General features: G+C 41.3%; 1 protein-coding gene across 1 annotated transcript in view; it reads left to right on the top strand.

Moving 5' to 3' along the window:
• Positions 1–18,780, top strand: part of NIPAL2 (NIPA like domain containing 2) — a 43,663-nt gene extending 24,883 nt beyond the window's left edge. The window contains exons 4-11 of the mRNA XM_057400537.1: positions 1,035–1,094; positions 3,062–3,183; positions 7,906–8,002; positions 12,456–12,591; positions 15,008–15,096; positions 16,819–16,882; positions 18,233–18,327; positions 18,640–18,780. Coding sequence (XP_057256520.1) covers positions 1,035–1,094; positions 3,062–3,183; positions 7,906–8,002; positions 12,456–12,591; positions 15,008–15,096; positions 16,819–16,882; positions 18,233–18,327; positions 18,640–18,734 — 758 coding nt within the window. The 3' untranslated portion in view covers positions 18,735–18,780. The remainder of the gene's footprint in view (positions 1–1,034; positions 1,095–3,061; positions 3,184–7,905; positions 8,003–12,455; positions 12,592–15,007; positions 15,097–16,818; positions 16,883–18,232; positions 18,328–18,639) is intronic.
• The last annotated feature ends 1,101 nt before the right edge of the window (positions 18,781–19,881 follow it).

Genomic DNA, 19,881 nt, shown 5'->3' with positions numbered 1-19,881 from the left:
TTAGGTTCAATGGGTTTAGGTTCACTGTCCCTCCTGGGCAGAGTCTTTCTTTGAGTTTTCTAAATGAATCTAACATTACCAATGCATCTCTCCCAAAGGCCTTTCTTCATCTCTCTTTTATACAGGAGCTATTCAGCCTCTTTTGCTTCTCCTTAGAGGTAGATGCTCTAATATTGTATGCTGGAATAGAGCGGTTTCTCCCAGGTGGCCAACAGTCTCGTCCGTCTTAAGTCAAAATCCCTTCTTCCCTCTCTAGCACATGTCCACACTGAGCTGCTTACCAGAAATCCTGGCCTGACCACTACTGCTGCTCACCTTGCCACTTGCCGCTCATCCCAAAGAGGCCTGTCTAGGAGCTGGCAGAGAAGAGCTGAAAAAGAGAAAGAGTGGCCCAAGGAACAGGAGGTTACATTCAGGGTTCAGTTCCATTTTTCTCCTTCCTTATTACAAGCTCCTCTAGACCATGGGCAGTGCTCCTGTATGGTACATAGGTTGGTTCTTACACCTGCTTGTTTGCAGGCATCATGATCACTCTCTTGGTTCATAGTTCAGTACGGTTTTGCAGTGGCTTTCTTCCTCTTGATTGTACTGCTGCTTCTTTACTTAAAAGCTTTTAATACATTAAAGTCTAAAGAAGCAGAATGCTATACCTCTATGAGGCAATTTGTCTTGAGCAAGCCCATATACTGAGTTGGTAGCAAAATGGGGAGTGAAACAGTAAGGCTGATTGGTGCCCAGCTTTCTTTGATGCTTCCACATATGACTGAATCAGAGCAGTTTAAGCAGTGTCTGTGTGGGAGATGGGAAGGCTATTGCATCTCTTCAACCACATAAAAGCCTGCTGGATATGTTTAAAATCTTACAAAAACTGAGGATTCATTGGTTATCAGAATGGACTCCTGGCTGGCTGTATCCTGGTATGGTGCAACCACAACAGCCATGAGATATATATAAACTTGGCCAGGGGGTAGCTTTTTGCTATAGCACTTGATATTCTAACAAATATAAAACCTATTTTTATACTTCTGTTCTAGGTAGTGCATTTATTTCTGTCTTATTTCTAAAGAAGACCATGAGGACTTCTGATATATTGGGTAAGTAAGCGCTTGCTATTATGGACATGTGTGTCACCATATGCTTAGCAAGCTGTAACTCACACAGCCCCCCACCTTCACACTCCCACTTTCCCAAGCAAGTGTTTCGAGGCAGATACTTTCAAAATTGGGAAGAAGTGACAAAAAGGGAGAGAATCTTCAATGCATATGGAAAAGACTGCGTTCCCAAGTCCTCTGCTCTCAAACTCGTAACTCATTCCTTATGTGTTCTTTTTGCTCAAATTAATTTTCATTGTCTATTTTTGCCTCTGAGGTTGTATTTAGTATTATTTTTATGAGCTTAACACAATTTTAATAAAAACAATGAAGCTATTTACTTGTTCACTCAAATACAAGTTCTTTTTTTGCTTACAGCATAGACACTGCACAAAAATCCAAGCTAAATTAAAAGTGACAACTTCCCTTTTGGTATTAATTTTATCACTTCAAAGAACAAATAATCAAGTTGTCAAGTGTTTTGTTGAGAAACAGTCTTCACTGTAAAATCATGTCAAATTTGTCTGTGTATAAGGTTTTTTTGCATAACAGAACTGCCCAGTTTGAACACAGTAATAGTTATAGACGAGCGTATTTCAGGGTTTGGTCTTTGCACCAAGCCATCTCAGCTGGGACAGTGCACCTGATGTTGCTACAGGGCACCTGATACTTCTGTGGGTTTCCTAGCATCTAAGGAGGACATCCCAGCTGTACTCATGTTTTAGAGAGATCTGTCCAGTATTGTTCCAGGAATACTATAAAACAGTTATTTAGGTTTGGAATCCAAGTTTGCCAGCTCAGCTGCTACATTCAAAATCCCCCCCTCTCTTGACTGATCATGTTTCCCTTATGGCCTTACACATTGTGTGTTGCTTTAACTAGTGTTCAGCACTGATTTATTTTATTTCTCTGTGTTCAACTTTGCAAGAAGGATTTAACAATGTTACTACATTCCATAGGAATGAGCTGTATGATGGGAAATATGGTGATGTTTTTGCAAGCACATAAATATAGAACAGTTCTGCTTTTCCAAAGGAACGGTGTGCGATAGCAGTGCCAGCAAAGCCCTCCGGATATGCTTTGTTTTGTATTCCTGAGCCTTGTATTCCACACTGATTTATAGGTTTGCCAAGAATTTTAAAGATTACTTGAAAAAAAAATTGATTAGCTAACATCTTCCTTAATCCAATACAGTTTATGAGCTCAGGATCGGCTCACTTCTATCTTGATACCTCAATGAACATCTGTGTTTGTCAGCTGGCTGTCCACAAGGCAGAACTTCCAAATTTTTATTAAAAGCACAATAACACAAGTTCGACCTTGAAAAGGGGCCCTGGCAACCTAACAGCTGAACAGCCTTCTGCAAATCAACCTTTCAAATCAACAGTTCATAGGTCTGCAAATACAACAGGGAGCAGCCAAAATGTTGGCTTTGTGACAACTTCACATGAGCACTGGACTGGAACATGTGTTGTGCCTAATGTTTCCAGGGCAGGTCCTTAGCTGGTGCAGATCTCAGTGGCTACACCAGCTTTGGAAGAGTTATATTTATTTACACTGATTAATGATCTAGCTGTCTGCCTCAGTAAGCAACTTGTCCTTTCAGTTTAGGATAATTTTATGTGATCTGCTTTGTGCCTGTGAGAAACAAAAAGAATGGATTCTCCTTTGTCATGGACTTGGTATTAGAATCGGGACTATATGAAAATGCATTACTGAGTAGAAATCCTAATTCACAAGGCTTTACTGACAGCTTTTCTTTTTCATATTTCCAAATTCCTTTGAGTCTTTAGTAAAAATTACACTAGATAAGACCACAAATACAAGCCAACCCAATTACCCAAGCCCAGATCTGATTAGATGGACTTAAGTTTTCTTCTAGAAACTGTTTTGAAATCAGCTGAAGAGCAAGGATGACCATGATTACCAAATATTATATTACTGAAATAACATGTCCTTTTCTTTTAAAGGAGGAACACTGTCAGTAACAGGTACATACTTGTTGGTGACATTTGCTCCAAATGTACCCCAAGAGATCACAGCAAGACAAGTACAGAACTACTTAGTAAGTTGGCCTTTTTTGGTATATTCGGTGAGTATCTGGTTCGTACCACCTCCTAAATCAGAAAAATTTGGGTTATTGGGTATTTTGCAGCATTACTAATTAGTGGCAGAAAAACTGTCCTAAAGGTAAATTGAAGAGAGAGAGAGAGAGAGAATCTGGATCACCACCCCAGTCCCTAGATATGCTGATGTGCAGATGCCAGGGGAAAGTCACAGATACGCAGGATTAAGAGGAATGGAAAGATCTGGGGGTTTGGTAGACGTGAGGGAAACCTAAATATGGTACTACTTTTATTTCCTGTATATGTGTTCATGCCACACTGCGTGTACATATAAGTTACAGGATTTTCTGGAATGTGATGGACTTGTACTTTTACAGATCAGGTTATATATGTTCTTGGTCCTGCTATTTTCTTTCATATCGCTCTGTTTTATCCCCATATTGTTAAGCCTGGCTGAAAGGAGCTTTTTTTATGGAGCTGAGATGGGGAGAGGCAGCCTGCTTCATTCTCACTCAGGTTAATCTGAACCTGAGTTTGAATTTTGAATACAGAAATACGATTCTGATTAAAGTATCTGTATACAAACTTCAAATACCATACATCATCTTTGATGTTTTTAATTAGCCTCAGGAACAAGACCAGAGTGAGTAGGAGGAATTTTTCTCTTTCTTTTCCTCTGGAATGCTGAAAATTTGCTCCTCCAGCTGAATGTAAAAATGCAATATAGGAGATTCAGAAGCAGTTACTTTTTCCCGGTAAAGTGGCTCACTTGGGTTATGTTATTAGTGCCCAGGCTTCTCTTGGTAGGGAGCTCAGATAGAAAGCCACTGAATAGACAGTTTAAGCACCTTAATCTTTCTCCCAGCCTGCAGACTTCACGTATATCTAACTATCCATAGGACTTCTGATTAAGCAGAAAGTACATGATACCACAGCAAATGTTGATTCTCTTGATTAATATTTTTGTGCATTTTAAGAGCTCCTGAAAGATGGTGGTACAACTCAGTGGAAGTAATTAATAATCATACCGCATAAATCACAACATACACTTTCAGTCAGGCAGTAGAGAGGGTTTTGAAGGCAATGCCTAAGAGTTTTGGGGTATTCAGTGGGGTACTCAGTAGGGTACTCAGCCTCAGAAAGAGCTTCAGCAAATCCATGTAATCAGCAGAGGGAGAGCGACTTCTTTAAGAGGAAGTTCAGAACAGGGGTCTCTGTGCTCAGTGGAGAGCCCTCTCTCTTTCCTATTGAATATTCCCTTCTATCATGCAGTTCCACTTACAGGTACGAAAACAGCCTGATATTTTAGGCACCGATTTTAAATTTCTGACTCAGCCACTTGCATAGAGGTGGTGGAGGAAGAAAACTCCACATCCACAGCCAGTGATACCAGAAATTTCTGTGCCATATCCTATTCGTATTTTCTTAAAACCAACGGGATCAACAGCAAAAGGGCTTTTTCCCATCTGAGGACTTTTCTGACTTTATTTCAGGAAAAGTTGATAAGAACACAGTTGACTGCCTAGGAAGACTGTGCTGTGTTCTTCTTAGGTGACATTATGAGGAGGTGGTAGGTAAACCCTGGACTTCTCTTCCCTCTTCTCCTGGCCTCAGCCAGCATCCAGTTTTACATGTACAACATGGGTTGTAGAAGGAGCAAGTACACAGCAGATCTTGTTGACTCTACAACATATTAAGCTGTATTTGTTAATTCTGTTTCCTGAATTCATCTGCTTTGAGCTTCTTCTGTCCAAAAAGGAGAGAGGAACGGCTCTACGAGAGACTCTGAGATACCAGCCTGGTTATCCTGGTATACTGCTAGAGGTTCAAGCAAACCCTCCTGTAAACATTCTCTTTGGGCAAGGAATTAGCTCTTCATAGCTGTTTGTAAAATGCCTAGCACAGGTTGACTGCTGAGATATAAAAAAGCAAGGCAGAAGTTGCAGAGCTTACAGTATAAATATAGAGCGAGGAGACAGTATAGCAGAATAAGGCAGCCCAACAGGCTTTCTGAAAGTACCCCCAAAGTGTGGTCTGCTGAGAAATACAAAGCCCCAGTGGTACAAAATGTTCTGTGTGGGTGATAAACCATCCCCATGTGGCACTCTACTGGCATCAGAGGAGTTCTGCAGAAATAGCCTCTAGTTCCCACATAAGACAACTTTGAGTCACCTCCTGAGTCTCTGCAGCAGCATAATCATGTCTGAGCAAGAATGACTATTCTAGCTTGTTTTTTTTTCTTTTGCTTATATGTATTTCAAGTCACTACAGAAGACATCAATTATGTATGAAGCTCTTAGGTTTCCTTAAACAGAAGCTTAGTGAGTATTGGGTCATCAATATTTAATCTCTGTAAAATCAGGTTCAAAGCATTTCTGCTTTTCCTTCGAAGTGCATAGAAGATCCTCCTCATTTGTTGGTCCTTATGGTGCTGTATAACCCAGAAAAAAACAGTTGAGGCAGACAATGTAATATTTTATTCTGGTGCCTTCTGGAAAAAATCATGATTATAAAAAAGGTTGATTGATAAGATGTGGGCTTGTGGAGACTTCAGTAGAGATTGGATGTAATAGCAAAAATGATTCTAAGCAGGTCAAGTTCCTTCAGTTCTTTTAAACAGAATTATGTGAAGCTGATAAAATATACACACTTCCCATTCCTGGACTTTGTATTTAACACTACTGCAGCTATCAGCTATGAGAGTGAGCACTGTTTTGGGTAATTCTTAGGAGACAGCCATAGGCAACAGCTGAGGCACTCCAGGAAGGGTCCCTGTCTGTGTGAGGTCCTCTTAGAAGTCATGCACTTTGCTTGCAGTGTGACTCAATGTGATGGCCTCTCCTTTGTCTGGCAATTAAAGGTGACCAGTTGGTGGGTCACTGAGTGGCACAGAACCATGGAAGAACAGGTTGGGTGCTAGGGAGCACGAGGTGAGAACTAAAGCAAGCCTGGTGCAGAGGGATGTCACTCTAGAGGAAGAGGAGACCAGCTCTTCATATGAGATTGCAAAGACTGTTAAACAAGGATTACTCCAGGAATGTTGTGGGGTTTTTTTGAACAACAGCAAAACATTATATTCATCACGTTTTGCAAAACCAAAACACACCAAAATGTTGTGGGTTTTTGTTGTTGTTGTTGATTTGTTTTTTTTTTTTTCTTATGATAACTATTTGGTATTTTTTAAAGAAAGGTAATATAAAACCCAAATTTGTGGTTTTAATGTTCTGAAATTCAATTGTTTCTGAGCTGTCTTTGGGAACAAGGGATCAGGGTGAAGGTAAACAAAAAATGAATTAAACATTACCATGTTCTGTTCATATTTTTGAACATTACAAAACTGGGGGAGGTGTAATGTGGTAGAGAATTTTAGTAACTGAATGTAGCTGATGACTGCTTTCCTGCTGTAGTCACTCCCCAAAACAAGAATTTGCTGTTATATTATTTGAGTAACCTGGTCTAGTGGAAGGTGTCCCTGCCCATGCCAAAGGGGTTGGAACTGGATGAACTTTAAGGCCCCTTCCAACCTAAACCATTTTGTGATTCTATGATATAACTGCTTCTTTGAAAATTTCATCAGCGCAACACCCAGGTATTTTCGAGTCTAGTGTTGCCTTGTAGCAGCTGTTGATTAGAGTGGTGTTATAAAATGTAAAATATTATGTTGGTGACAAACCCAAGGAGATAGACATGAGGTTTTTCTATGACTTGTTACGTTGGCAAAAAAAGTATGATAAGCAGATTCAGTAATGATGACAAATTCATTCTCTGTCTTCTTTCCCCCATTTGATTACTTTCCAAAGTGCACAAAAGAACTTCTCTTTCTCCATCATCTGTGTTTTCATAAGTCTTCTGAGCTTCACAGAAGCTTTTTTTGACTCTTGCACTTAGTGTTTTCTTTAGGCATAGAGCAGTATTTGGGCAACTCAGGTAAGAGGGAGAATACCTATGCTTTTGAGATGGCAAATGGCAACAATTACTAAGGGAATCTGCAAAAAGGTACCTTAACAGCAAGTCAGTAAATTTAATTGTCTACTGTTTACCTGCCAGTTATTGAAGGACCAAATTTGGACCATGTAGGCAAATCTGCTTTAGCAGCTACAGATATCCCACAGTGAGGTCTACTAGTGTGTCGTTGAGCTTTCCAAGGAAACCTCCCGACAGACACCTGTGATTTGAGAACCACCACATGAAATAAATGTTTTCCTTCTTATGATGTATGGCAGAAAACAAGAAATACAGTGTTTGGGGTTGTGTTTTTTTTTTTTAGTAGGACTGGAGAGAAGGGCTAAGTTGGCAGCAAAAGTAAGCTTGCGTGTCACAAAGAGTGACACTAGGAATACCATAACTTAGGAGACTGCTGTTCCTCCAGGCAAGTGCTTCACTCCATAGGAAGTGAAGAATTATTATCAATAATTCTGTAAGAATTATTATCAATAAACATGGGTATCTTTGCTGTCACATTAAAAAAGTCTTCTCAATGCTACCAGTGACAAGATATATCTAGAAGTGCAAAAAGAAAATTAAAGGGGTAAGAAATACTCAAAGTTTAACTTCTGCTATAATAGAAAAGATAAATGACAACAATTGTTTGTCAACTGGCAATAAGGTTAGCTCTGAGCAGAAGATGCATTATAAAGTAATTCTTCTTTGAACTGTTAGAGCAACAAAAGTGATTGTGACATCTCAAAGACTTTGAAGCATTTATTACATAGTTTCAAAGCTCTAACTTTCTTCCTTTTCATTTTCAGATCTTAGAAATTATAATATTCTGCATTCTCCTCTATTTTTACAAAAGAAAAGCTGTGAAACACATTGTGGTTCTGTTAATGATGGTAGCACTACTGGGTAAGAACATATTATTCATTTCAGTGTTGCTGTCTGTTACTTGATAATTGCTTGTCAGTCTCTCAAGCTAGTTTAGAGTAGGGCCACTTCAAAGCAGTGTGCTGAAGGAGAATCATTGAAATATTTCACATGATTCCTACTGTGGTCTGTTTTTGAAGAAAAAAGCTGGTTTATGAAACAGTTTCTATGCTTATTGTTGGGACTATCTCTTTTTACAGATTTTTTGAAATTAATACGCTGTGTACAATGGTATTCTGAGGCTTTTTTTAAACAATACTTTAGTATTAGATCTTGGGAATGCAGACTGTTTTAAACTTTGTTTTGGAGAGCAGACTAGCTGTGAAAAATAGTTCATCAAAACAGTACAGCTCAAGACCTTGTAAGCAGTCTGTAAACAAATGCAGTGATTTCAGTGATACGCTATGTCTGTACAGGAACTTTTAATTATCTATGCCCGTTTGCATACAGAATCGTAGAACACCAGATTGAAAAGGACCTAAGGATTATCTGGACCAACCTTTCAAATCAAAAGCACAGTCCAGATGAGATGGCCCAGCACCCAGTGTCCAACTTCAAGGAATCCACTAATTTCCTGGGGAAATTATTCCAGTGGCTGATTGCTCTCACTGTGAAAAATATTCCTCTTGTGTCCAATCAGAATCCCCCCAGCAGTAACCTGTACCCATTACCCCTCCTGTTTTCCATGTGACTCCTTGTAAAAAGGGAGTCTCCATCTTCTTTGTAGCCACCCTTTAAATACTGGAACATGGTGATAAGGTCTCCCCTGAGCTTTCCTTTCTCTAGGGTGAACAAACTCCTTTCTCTCAGCCTTTCTTCATACAACAGCCTTCCCAGTCCTTTGACCATCTTTGTGGCCCTTCTCTGGACCCTTTCCAGCCTGTTCGCATCGTTTTTGTATAGTGGGGACCAAAACAGAGCACAGTATTCCAGAGGTGGCCCAGCAAGCACTGAGAAGAGTGAGGTGATGACTTCTTCATCTCTGCCGGTGATGCCCTTGTTAATGCAATCCAGCATCCTGTTGGCTTTCTTTGCCACAGCAGCATACTGTTTGTTCATACTGAGCTTGTCTACTGGGAACCCCAGGTCCCATAGCTGCTTCCCAGTTGGGCAGATCCCAGCCTGTGCTGCACTCTGGGATTATACTGGTACTCTAAAGCGCAACACTTCACTTTTGTCATTGTTGAACTTACTTAGATGAAAAGCTCAGACTTTCAGATCAACTTTTGGGACAGTCTTCCCATTTAAGTTTCCCAGTGCTAGGGAGATTAGGATTTGTAGTTCTGAAGAAGCCTTGAAGGCTTTCCATGCTTCTTGGATGAGTCAGAGGTATAGGAACCTCACAGGTTGAACTGTTTGACCTCTCTTTGTTTGGAGGAATGAAGTGTGAGTACAGCCATCCTCCCACTTCTAGTACAGAACCTAGGAGCTTTGGCAGAGCTCACCTGAGCTGCTCTGCAGCTTTCAAACCTGCCATAAGGAGCTCAAAGCACTGTGTGCTCCTGAGCAATGTGCAGATCCAGCCTCCTTGTCCCATAGCTGGAAGCCTGAAGATCCCCAGATGGGCTTCTGCACTTGACTGCTGCCGTTCTGGGCAGACCCACCATGATAGCTGCCCTAAACAGTGAGCATATGGCTCTGGGAGACCTGGGCCATTGGACTGTGCAGCCCTGTGTGCTTATTTTGCCATGGAGCCTGCCAGCCCTGATGCCACCACTGCCAAAGGGGCACATGGAGCTGCCGAACAGCAGCAGACACTAACTGCAGCTGGGTGGTCAAGCCGTAATCAACCAAAAATACAGTTTCAGCTGGTGGCTGCTGAGGTTTTGGTGAGCATATGCAGATTGAGAAAAAATGTGTCATTATTTCAGCTCTATTAAAAAAGACACAAACAAACAAATCCTGGTTCATGGGAACTTTTGAAATACTGACATTTCCCTTGAGCAGGAAACCCAGAACTGTGGCTGGCTGTGATTCCTGCAGCTGTCCTGGTGCCTGCCAGTCCCCACAAAACTACACTTAGAGCCTTCTGCTGGGTCTCTGACCTTTCAGCTGAGCAGAGTGATGGGGGTGCTGAGGGAGGGCCCAGCAGCTTTGCTCCAAGCTGTCTGATTCATGCACTGCCCTTAGAGGGCCCTGGCTGCAGGAGGAGTACATGAGGCTTGGGGTCTTGGTGGCAGCTTGTTGAAGGGGATTTCTGCCTTTTCTCGTATCTGCACAGATACATTTCTGGTGGAGGGTTCATACAGGTGTAAATTAAATGTGGGAAGGTTTCTTTAAAGAGAGAGCAGCCTTTGTGTTTTACTGGGTATGGGTGATGCTTTCATTTTAAGAAAATACAGGGGTGACTGTAAAATCTGCAAACGTTTTGCTTAGTGCAACTCTGCAAGTTCATTTGGTGGGAATTGTCTTACCTCATGTATATACTGGGAGTTATCATAAGTTTGGGGGAAAATATTTCAGATTAAAGTGGGATTTCTGAGTTTCCTGCCCTAACAGCTGGAAAGTGACATCATTTGTCACACTAGCCTTAGGGGGGTGTCATTCTATCAGAGATAGGAAAACCATTTCCTAGGTTTTGAAACTTATCCCAGGGCTACTTTAACTAAAGAGATCATTCCACTTTTCAAAAAACCCCACCCAACCAACAAAAAACCAAAATAAAACGGAAAAAAAAAAAAAAAGAAAGAAAAAGATGCTTTCTCTTCTGGTTTGTTAAAATTTTAAGGGATGGAAAATGCCCTTTCATCAGAAATATATTTTAGCAGTCTTTACCCTTAGTTGAACAATTCAAACTACTAATTTTTGCTTCTAAATGTTCTTTTAAAGTAATAACTCCACCCTGTTAGAGTACAGATTTCATTTTTCATGTAGGCTGCTTGTTGGGACTTGAGTGTATTTTTTGGCTTTTTATCATACCATTAGCACCATTGCAGACCAGCATTTGACCTCCTCGGCTCAGTTTTACTGCTTTGTTTGCTAAACCCCTCCACCTATTTCCATTACAGAGCAAGAAGTGAAGTACTTGGTAGAAAGGTTGTCAGGAAAACAGTGAATTTCATGATGGTGAACAGAATCATCACAAGATATATACAACTCTTAAACTCCCCCTGAACTTTTGGACTTGCTGTAAGAAAAATGCTTGCAGTCAAAACCACAGACCTGAATTCATTCCTCTTCCCCCACCTTTTCTCCCAACCCTTGGCCTGAACTTTTTGCACAGTGCAGCTATCCTTGCCAATCTGCATTTTGCAGTTATGGGAGGATGAATCAGACCACTGAAATCCAAAACTCCTCAGCTCTGGAAGAGGGTGGAACTGGATCCCAGCTGAGGGACAGTGCTCCTGACGATTAATTACCTTTCTTCAAAAGTCATCTCCGCACCCTGACTCTTCTTATCGTTTTTAGTCTCTTCTGAATTTGTTACATTTTATTTGCAGTAATCACAGCCTACTTGGGTTAGCTTCAGCAAGCCAAGAGCACACTCCAAAAGCAAACCTAAAGTAACTCTTAGCTGGTTTGTCAGACCCTTTTCTAAAAGATATGGATTGCAAGACTTCTCTGAACTGGCAACGTGTATTAAAGCCATTGCCTGCTGTCTGAAATTTGTCTGTGGTAATGCAATGACAGTGACTAAATGGATTGAAAACACACCACTGAAATACTGTATTCTGTGGCTAGATCCAATAAATGGTCATAAGAGCCTGGACTGTGAAACAAAATTCAAACCCCTGCGTCGGTTGTCTGCTCTCCACCCACAACCTGTGAGGAGAGCTAGGTGCTTCGGGATGTGATCCCAGAAGTCAGCTTTGACCAGCTTTGGCTAGCTCCTGTCTCCATAGAGAGATCCTGAGGGGGAGGATTACTTTAGGCTGCTATTAGGAGGTGTCCCAACTACTTTGAACAGATAACGAGTCCTCTCGGACCTCTCCTGAACAATACAACATGGACTCCAAGTTAGCTCAATAAAGTATGTCTGGAAGATGTGGAAGCTGTTACACCACCTCTAACTGGTATTCCAGTGTTTAGGGCATATGCCCAGCTCAACAAAATGTGTCCAGTTCTTTCCTCATGATGAACTCAGTCTCTCTCACACACAGACACACGAGTCTCACTTTGAAAGATTTATCTGTCTCTAACCTCAGCTACCCTGCTGAAAATGGTGAAACTGAGTAGATGCAGGGTTGCAGACACGGTGCTAGAGGAACTTAAAAGCAAAGTACAAAGCATGCATGGAGCTAAGGCCACTGAGTTGAGGCAGTATTTGAGCGAGCATTTATAAAATCACACACTTAGGTTTAGGTGCCCAGACCCTATCTCAGTCATTTTAGGTTATCAACCTGTGAGTCTGACCTGGCACTTTCTCCTCCCTCACTGATGCTCCAAGGTCACTGCTGTGAGTCCTGCCCTGCTAACCTCTCCTTTTCCCTTTCAGCGTCATTGACTGTCATTGCCGTAAAGGCTGTGGCCAGCATGATAACACTCTCTGTGAAGGGGAAAATGCAGCTAACTTATCCTGTTTTCTATATCATGATTGTTTTGATGGCAACCTCTTGTGCTTTCCAAGTCAAGTAAGTGAGAGTCTACGTACCTCCATACCTTCATACACATTTTATCTGTAAGTTTTGGTTCTGATACCGACTCCAGATACAAGCTGCACTTAAAGGCAACAAAATCCTGGCAGAGCCTTACCAGACACATGAATTGCCTATGGCTGATTGTATTGTTTATTTAGGCTTTATTTTTCAGTTTACAATTGATTTCTAGATGCCACCTTCTCTCATTATCACCTTATACATGGTCTTCCCAAATTTACTTTCAGTTTTGGGACACTGAACTTGAACTCATTAAATTAAATATATGTTTATGTAAACTGGGGGGAGGGGGGGGGGGGAGGGGGAGGAGAGAGGTGTGACTTTTAGAAACCTTCATCGCTGAATAAGCAAATGGCCATGTTTACCCTCATTATACATCTCCAGCTGATGTCCCTAGTCAGACTGCAGAAGAGAGTTTATCCCAGCCTTCTCCTGCCTCTGTTAAATCTGCATGCTGTGTTTTGCTACCCTGTATGCCTGTACTTTTTTAGGAAATAGTTAACTTTTGGTGTGCTGGGGACATTCAAGTTTTCCCCTCTGGCCTCTGAAGTAATTGCTTTATGCTGCCTTTGCAGATTGCTGGGGGTGGCAGCATGGTAAAATATGGCTTGCAGCTGAACAGAGTCCATTCTCTTTATGCCGGTCCCTTTGCTTCAGGTGCTGATAGCATCATTCAGTAATCTCATCTAGATTGCTCCAGTGTGAGTCTGAGTGTTTACTTGCATGATTATTTTCCGGTAGAAGAGCCAACCCAGCTTTCTCGTGGCAGAACATACCATTCCCATGTGGAATCAGAAAGTCCATGCATTATTATTCAGTGACTCTCTGTGGCTGACTCAGGAACTCCCCTGTAACAGATTATAGAGTGATTTGCATCCAACTTGTCTTTGCTGGGAGAGCAGCTCAGAGCATTTAAAATAGGAAATAAAAGCCTGGTAAATAGGAAGCTGCTGAATTAACTTCTTTCTTTTGGCATTTTTTTGGGAGGGGGGTTGGGGTTATTTTTTTTGTTTTTTTTTTTTCTTTTGCTCAGCCAGAATTAAAGCAGAAATTAAATGTGCCCATTTCATGCCCTGGGATCAGTGTTTCTCTCTTGGACACATTTTCTCACAGAGACAGTGCTGTCAGTCTACATTTTTCATTTTATTTGTTTCCTCTCTTGTTTTATTTGACTGCTGTGTGTTAGCTCAAAACAGCCTGTGCTGCAGCATCCTCCTGGATTCAATGCTAGGCTTTGGTATCACTGTTTTAGTCCCAGTGACCGAGTTTGTTGCAAAAGGGAGAAAATAATGAGGTGTTTTCAATGACTTCAAAATCCTGACTATCCTGTGGATATGTAGGATTTCTTTATTTTTAAAGCACCATGGAGACTGTTCAACAGTTGCTAAAATAACTATGCAATTACTTTAATGGCTAAAACAGATCCAAGCTTGGATTTTTACTGTGGACATATATTGTACCAGTGAAACATTTAAGTGCGGTTCTTTTTATAGGTTTTGAGTACACTCTGCAGCCTCCTGATTTTTCTCTTTTGGTCTGAAATGCACCATTCACATAACAGTGTATCTACCAGTGCACCCAAGAGCTCAGAGTCATGATTCATCACCTTATGGGTAAATGTTGATAGCTGTGGTCTCCACACAAGTGAGTTAATTGCTTTGCCTTTTTCATCCACCGAAGCTGACTGTGCAGGCTGCTCCATGGCCAGCGTATGCATGTATGCAGTGTACGGCCCTGCGGTCCTGCACACTGTTACTTGGGATTGCAGTGGGTGTTTGTGTTGCCTTTCTGAGAAACACAGCAGAGTTTCCCACCCAAGGAACAAGGAGCCACCTTCCTGGACTTTCCCATCAGGACAGAGTGTCTGGGGTATGATTGCATGAATACACGTACAAATAGGCATTTTAGTCAAGTTGGATTAAGCAGTAGAAGCAATATGGACATCAACAAAGTGGAAGAGTTCCTACAAGAACTTACGTTTTCATGTCCATGCTGGAAATATAGCCTTACACATCCTGCTTAAATTAGAGCAACTTGTCCCTGGCTGCTCACAGGCAGCACTGCTTCCAAGAGCCGGTGCAGACCATAAGCAATAATACCCCAGCATTCCTCCCTTATCTGTGGCAGACAAAGTTTTTCCAACAGTGCTTCAAAGGATAGCCTATGCCAGAAGAATCCACGCCAGCGTTCTTGCTTTTGCCTATTTGTTTGTACTCTGCAGAGTCAAAACCAGAAGGTAAATTCAACATACATATGCATCTGTCTGGGGTTACTTGCTATTGTGGTAAGAAATGGTCACACTTTTTGTTAAACTGACATAAAGTGGCTTAACCTGACTTAAAGTGCAATGAACCTCCTGTAGGCATGAGGTACAGTAACACTTGTCTTCCAGGTTCTTGAATCAAGCAATGCATCTGTATGAGGCGACAGCAGTTATGCCCATTAATTTTGTCTTCTTCACCACCAGTGCCATCATTTCAGGTTTGTTTCTCGTCTTTTGCCTCTCCAGAATGATTTTCTAAACATCAGGTTTTTAAGAGTTACTGCTTGTGAAGAGGAACACAAACCAGTCATGTCTGACTTCACAAAAAGTTTTTCCTATTTGACAGGTGTTTAAGTCTGAAAAATTAGTTAAGTTTACAACTTTTGAAGCAAAATAAAAACAATCAAATTCTAGCATTTCCAGAATTTCTATGTATGGTTTACTATGCCTTGCTGGTTTACTAGAAGTACCTGCATTTACCCTGGCCTCATCTTGACATACAGTAAATGCATTCACCATGTGCACACCAGCCTCTCTGCATCCGAACTGGTAGAGTAATTTTGACAGCCTGGCAAACTACTCAAATGACAACCAGCTGTGTTTCATAGTAGTTAGTGTATATTCCATTTCAGAAGGTGGAATTCTAGGTTAAGTGAAGGAAATAAAATTACCCCAAAGACTTTTTGAGCATTTAACATTTTATTCTGGGTGAGAACTTTGAACTCAGTGTTGTTAAAGAGGGACTGCAAATCTTGGAAATGGTGCGCAGCATAAGAACATAAGCAAGGAGGATGACCAAGATGCTGTATCAGCAGTGAGCCAAAATGATCATGTTGTTAGAACATTTATGACTCGTTTTAACACACACTTGGGGCTTTCCTGTCATTGCTGTGCAGGAGTTTCTCATGCAGAGCTGCCATTAATGAGAATGGGAGTTAGCTTCATGCACAGATTGCCTCAGCACCTGTGTTAGAAGAGACCTACACTTTGTGACTGAGACATGTGCCAAAAAGGGGTTGCGTTCTTGTGACCATATGGGGAATTTGGCCTTGTGCCTCCTTAAAAGATCAAGTACCTATTCAGGAATAGCTTAATAGCTTTGAGACTGGATACACATGCATTTGCACCAGGTTAGTTAAATCAGTGTAGGGCTTAGAAGAACAACCTTTGCTGAATCTTACTGGGGTGATTGTAGAAGGTACCTCTCTCATGACACCCCATTCCCAGTTACAGCCTTTGAAGATACAGTCACACTTCAGCTGTGCTGGTTAACACTTTGGTGTTTCTAAGCAGAAATATGCTCATCAGTGTTTTAAAGCTAATATACTTGGCTGTGAATTGGGGCAGCTGAGATCCAGATACACATCTGGTTCTGTCACCTCCACTGCAGAGGTGCTAATTCCTGGAAGAGAGGTGACCAGAAAGACCTAGTGTTCCTTTCAGCCAGAAAGACTTGGCAAACTTGGCTGCTGGAGCCCTTAACTTGGTGTAAACTTCAGGGACACAGCTAGTTACCGAAAACCTGTTCCCAATTGGAGTTCAGATGTCCACATGGTATGTTGGAGTGGCTTAACTAAATCCACAAAAAACCTGTTAGCTGTATTGGTATGACTCTGCTTGTGAATAAGACCTTGAGTTTGACCTGCATAAAAACTGTTGCTGACAATGCAAAAAAATACCTGCATCTGTGCAGTTACTAACACAGCAGATGCTTCAACCTGATAGATTTAATCTTCAATCCCATGCAGTATCCTGACAAAGCCTACTTAATGGAATACGGGCACAAAAAGTGAGCCCATCACAATGTGCATTAATACCTTGTTTGGATTTTTTTTTTTTGCTCCATTTGAGCATGACAATGCTCCTCACCCTCCCAGCTGTAATTCATATCACTTGGAAGCCAGTCAAAATCTGCAATTCTTGTTTCTGTCACATTCCAGGGGTCATATTTTATCGGGAATTCCAAAGTTCAGCTTTGCTGAGCCTGTTCATGTTTCTGTTCGGGTAAGTGTATTGGCCTGAAATCTGTGCTTATGTTTGTACTGAAACAGTATTGCCTTGTGGAATCCCTTCTTTTCTCAGTAAGAAGAAACCTGTCTTGTTATTAAAGCATTATGGAATAGCCATTATAGTAGGATAAAAAAACATTAAAGGAAAGATTGATGTCTGTGCTTTGGGAGTTTGGAGGCCTGGTTTTGAATCCAAATATGTAAAAATGTGAGACACTTATGAACTACTAATCTCATGATGGAATGAAAAACCAGCAGCATGTGCTCCTCCAGCAGGAAGGAGAAGTCACTGTTCTCCACCAAAGATCATGTTATAGGGGGTGCTTTTACAACTGAGAGAAATCTCCTCCCATGTTACCTTCCATTTGTGTGCCCAGCTGGTCTTTGCTGCCACTAGGCATGGGCAATTATATGAGCTGCTTGCCTATGAGGCTGTACTATAAACTCTCTCCCCACATCTTCCTGTGCAGAGAAAGACACAGACTGCCTGCAGAAAAGTTCAAAGCATACTAAAAATCTGTTAACAATAAATGTTTGAAGAAGGACCTAGGTATTGTGAGAGCAGAAACCTTCTGCTGGCTACCAGCACCACAACAACTGTCCCTGGTGGGACAGGTGACACTTAAGTGACTGACAATGGGGTGAGATGGTTAAAAGCATCTCCCAGAACTGATGGAGGTGTCTTCTTGCCCCAGTGATGTCAAATAAATGGGGCCGACAGCTACAGACATCTTTGTCCTCTGCAGCTGGACTGGAGTAGGTGCACACAACTGCCATCTTGTCTGACTGCAGGAAAAGTGACCAAAAAACAGAGATGGGCAAATTCAACTCATGTATTTGGCAGGCAGGAATTAGTGGTTCCATGTCCAGCACAGGGTGAATAGAAGATTTATCTAAGCATAGCAGTTTTTCACTGCTTCTGGCTTATAGCTTGCCCCTGAGACACACAGTTAAGCGAGAAAAACAACAGAGATGTTGATTGCCTGTAGCTAGTCTGACTTGTTAATGAAATTGCAAATGCTAGAATACTAGATTAGATACTTTGTGAAGGTTTGCTCAGGGATTCAAATATTGTGGTCTCACACAGGCATTTGGTTAGGTATATATTGCTGAAAGTGTGATTTTGCTTGTGAAACCTTTGGAACTGGTAATAAAGCTTCAGGAGACAAAAACGAGGCTGAGAGGGAGCCCAGGATGAGTATATAGAGCTGCCAGGAAGAAAAGTCTCTATATAAACTGAGCAGCTTGGGTTTGGGAAGTCCTTGAAACAGAAACATGGAAAGAAATTATCATCTCAGATGCAGTAAACTGTTTCTAATGATACCGTACCACTATTATTTTGCAGGTGTCTCCTGTCTTTCCTTGGTGTATTTGTAATTGCAAGAAATAAAAAAGAGGAGCATTTACAAGTTCCTTTTATTGACTGTGGACATATTCCTGGTAAGTAGGGTTGTTTTTTTTCTGTCTCTGTTAAAAGTGATATATCAGATAATGGATGACTTAGGAGAGTTGAGTCACAAATGTGCTCTAGTCATATTCAATAAATATACTGTTCCCTTAATTTCTATTCCTGTTCCCAACAGATTTTTCAAAGAATTTTTCAGAGTTTTTCCAAGCTATTGTTACAACTGATCAAATAAAAACAGTGATTACTGGAGCAAAGAATGTTTAAATGATGGATTGGTGGGGGATTTGTTTGCTTGAAATTCTTCAGAGTTGTTGTTTTTCCCTTCCCTCCCCCTATTTCCTTAGGACAAAATTTGACAGGCAAAATACAACCAGATTCTCACAGTTCATACTATGGCACTTTGAATAATGAAGACAACTTGGTGAAAAGTCAAGGCTGAAAGAAGAAAGCACACTTAACAGGAGGAATGCCACCAGAACAAGGATCTGCAGCACCTTTTTGTTGGACATATTCAAGTGTGTGTCGTACTCCTATATGTCAGTGAGTCATAGTGTTATTGAATCTCACTGAAAGTATCCCGTGGTTGTCCCAAATGTGTTCTGAAGTTAAAGGAAGCCTTAAGAAAAACTAAATAACCATTAATGAAACAGAACATTCTTCTAGTGTCAATGCCTCTTGAAGATATTTTTAGAGTCTTAATTGCCTTGAAATGCAAAGAGGCTGTCGTGGTTTAAACCCAGTCAGGTAACTCGTTCGCTCACTTACCCCCCCTTTCTTGCCCTCCCCCTGCTCTCGGAGGGATGGAGAGGAGAATTGAAAAGAATGCAACTCCCACGGGTTGAGATAAGAACAGTTTAGTAACTAAGGTATAACACAAATCACTACTGCTACCACCAATAATAATAATGATAAAGGAAATAACAAGGGAACAGAATACAACACCTCACCACCCGCTGACCGATAACTCGCCCCCCAAGCCCGACCAAACTCCGACCGATACCTCCTCCAACCCTGCAGTCTCCCAGCCCTTCCGGCTAACTCCCAGTTACATCCTGGGCATGACGTGCTGTGGTATGGAATAGCTCTTTGGTCAGTTTGGGTCAGGTGTCCTGTCTCTGCTTCCTCCCAGCTTCCCCTCCTCCGTGGCAGAGCATGAGGCTCACAAAGTCCTTGGCCAAACCAAAACATCTCTATCAGCTCTGTTCCCGAGCTGAAAGTCAAAACACTGCACTGCACCAGCTACCAAGGAGGAGAAACATGACTGCTACTGCTGAACCTAGGACAAGGCACAGAACAGGATTACAAAGGTTCCCTTTTGAAACCTCACAGATCTTTGTAGATGCTTAAAGGCAAAGGTGGGAAAGGAGAAGAAATTTCACAAGTGACCTCAAAGCATTCTGCTATATGTTTAATACTTTTAAAAATCTGATTCTTCCTGTTCAGGAAGATGTGGATGGACATATATATGGTGGACATAAATATGTACATGCAGAGTATTTTATTTCACGTGTAGAGAAAAAATCCTGAGTATCTTCTGCCATCAGATTGATTCTCTTATCTTCCAAGGAAATAGACACTTGTGTGAG

This window comes from Pezoporus wallicus, unplaced genomic scaffold, assembly GCF_028554395.1.
Source record: "Pezoporus wallicus isolate ANWC-B61680 ecotype Strahan unplaced genomic scaffold, APGP_CSIRO_Pwel_v1 contig_7985, whole genome shotgun sequence".
In the NCBI taxonomy this organism is placed as follows: domain Eukaryota; kingdom Metazoa; phylum Chordata; class Aves; order Psittaciformes; family Psittacidae; genus Pezoporus; species Pezoporus wallicus.
This window is presented reverse-complemented; position numbering and strand designations above follow the sequence as displayed.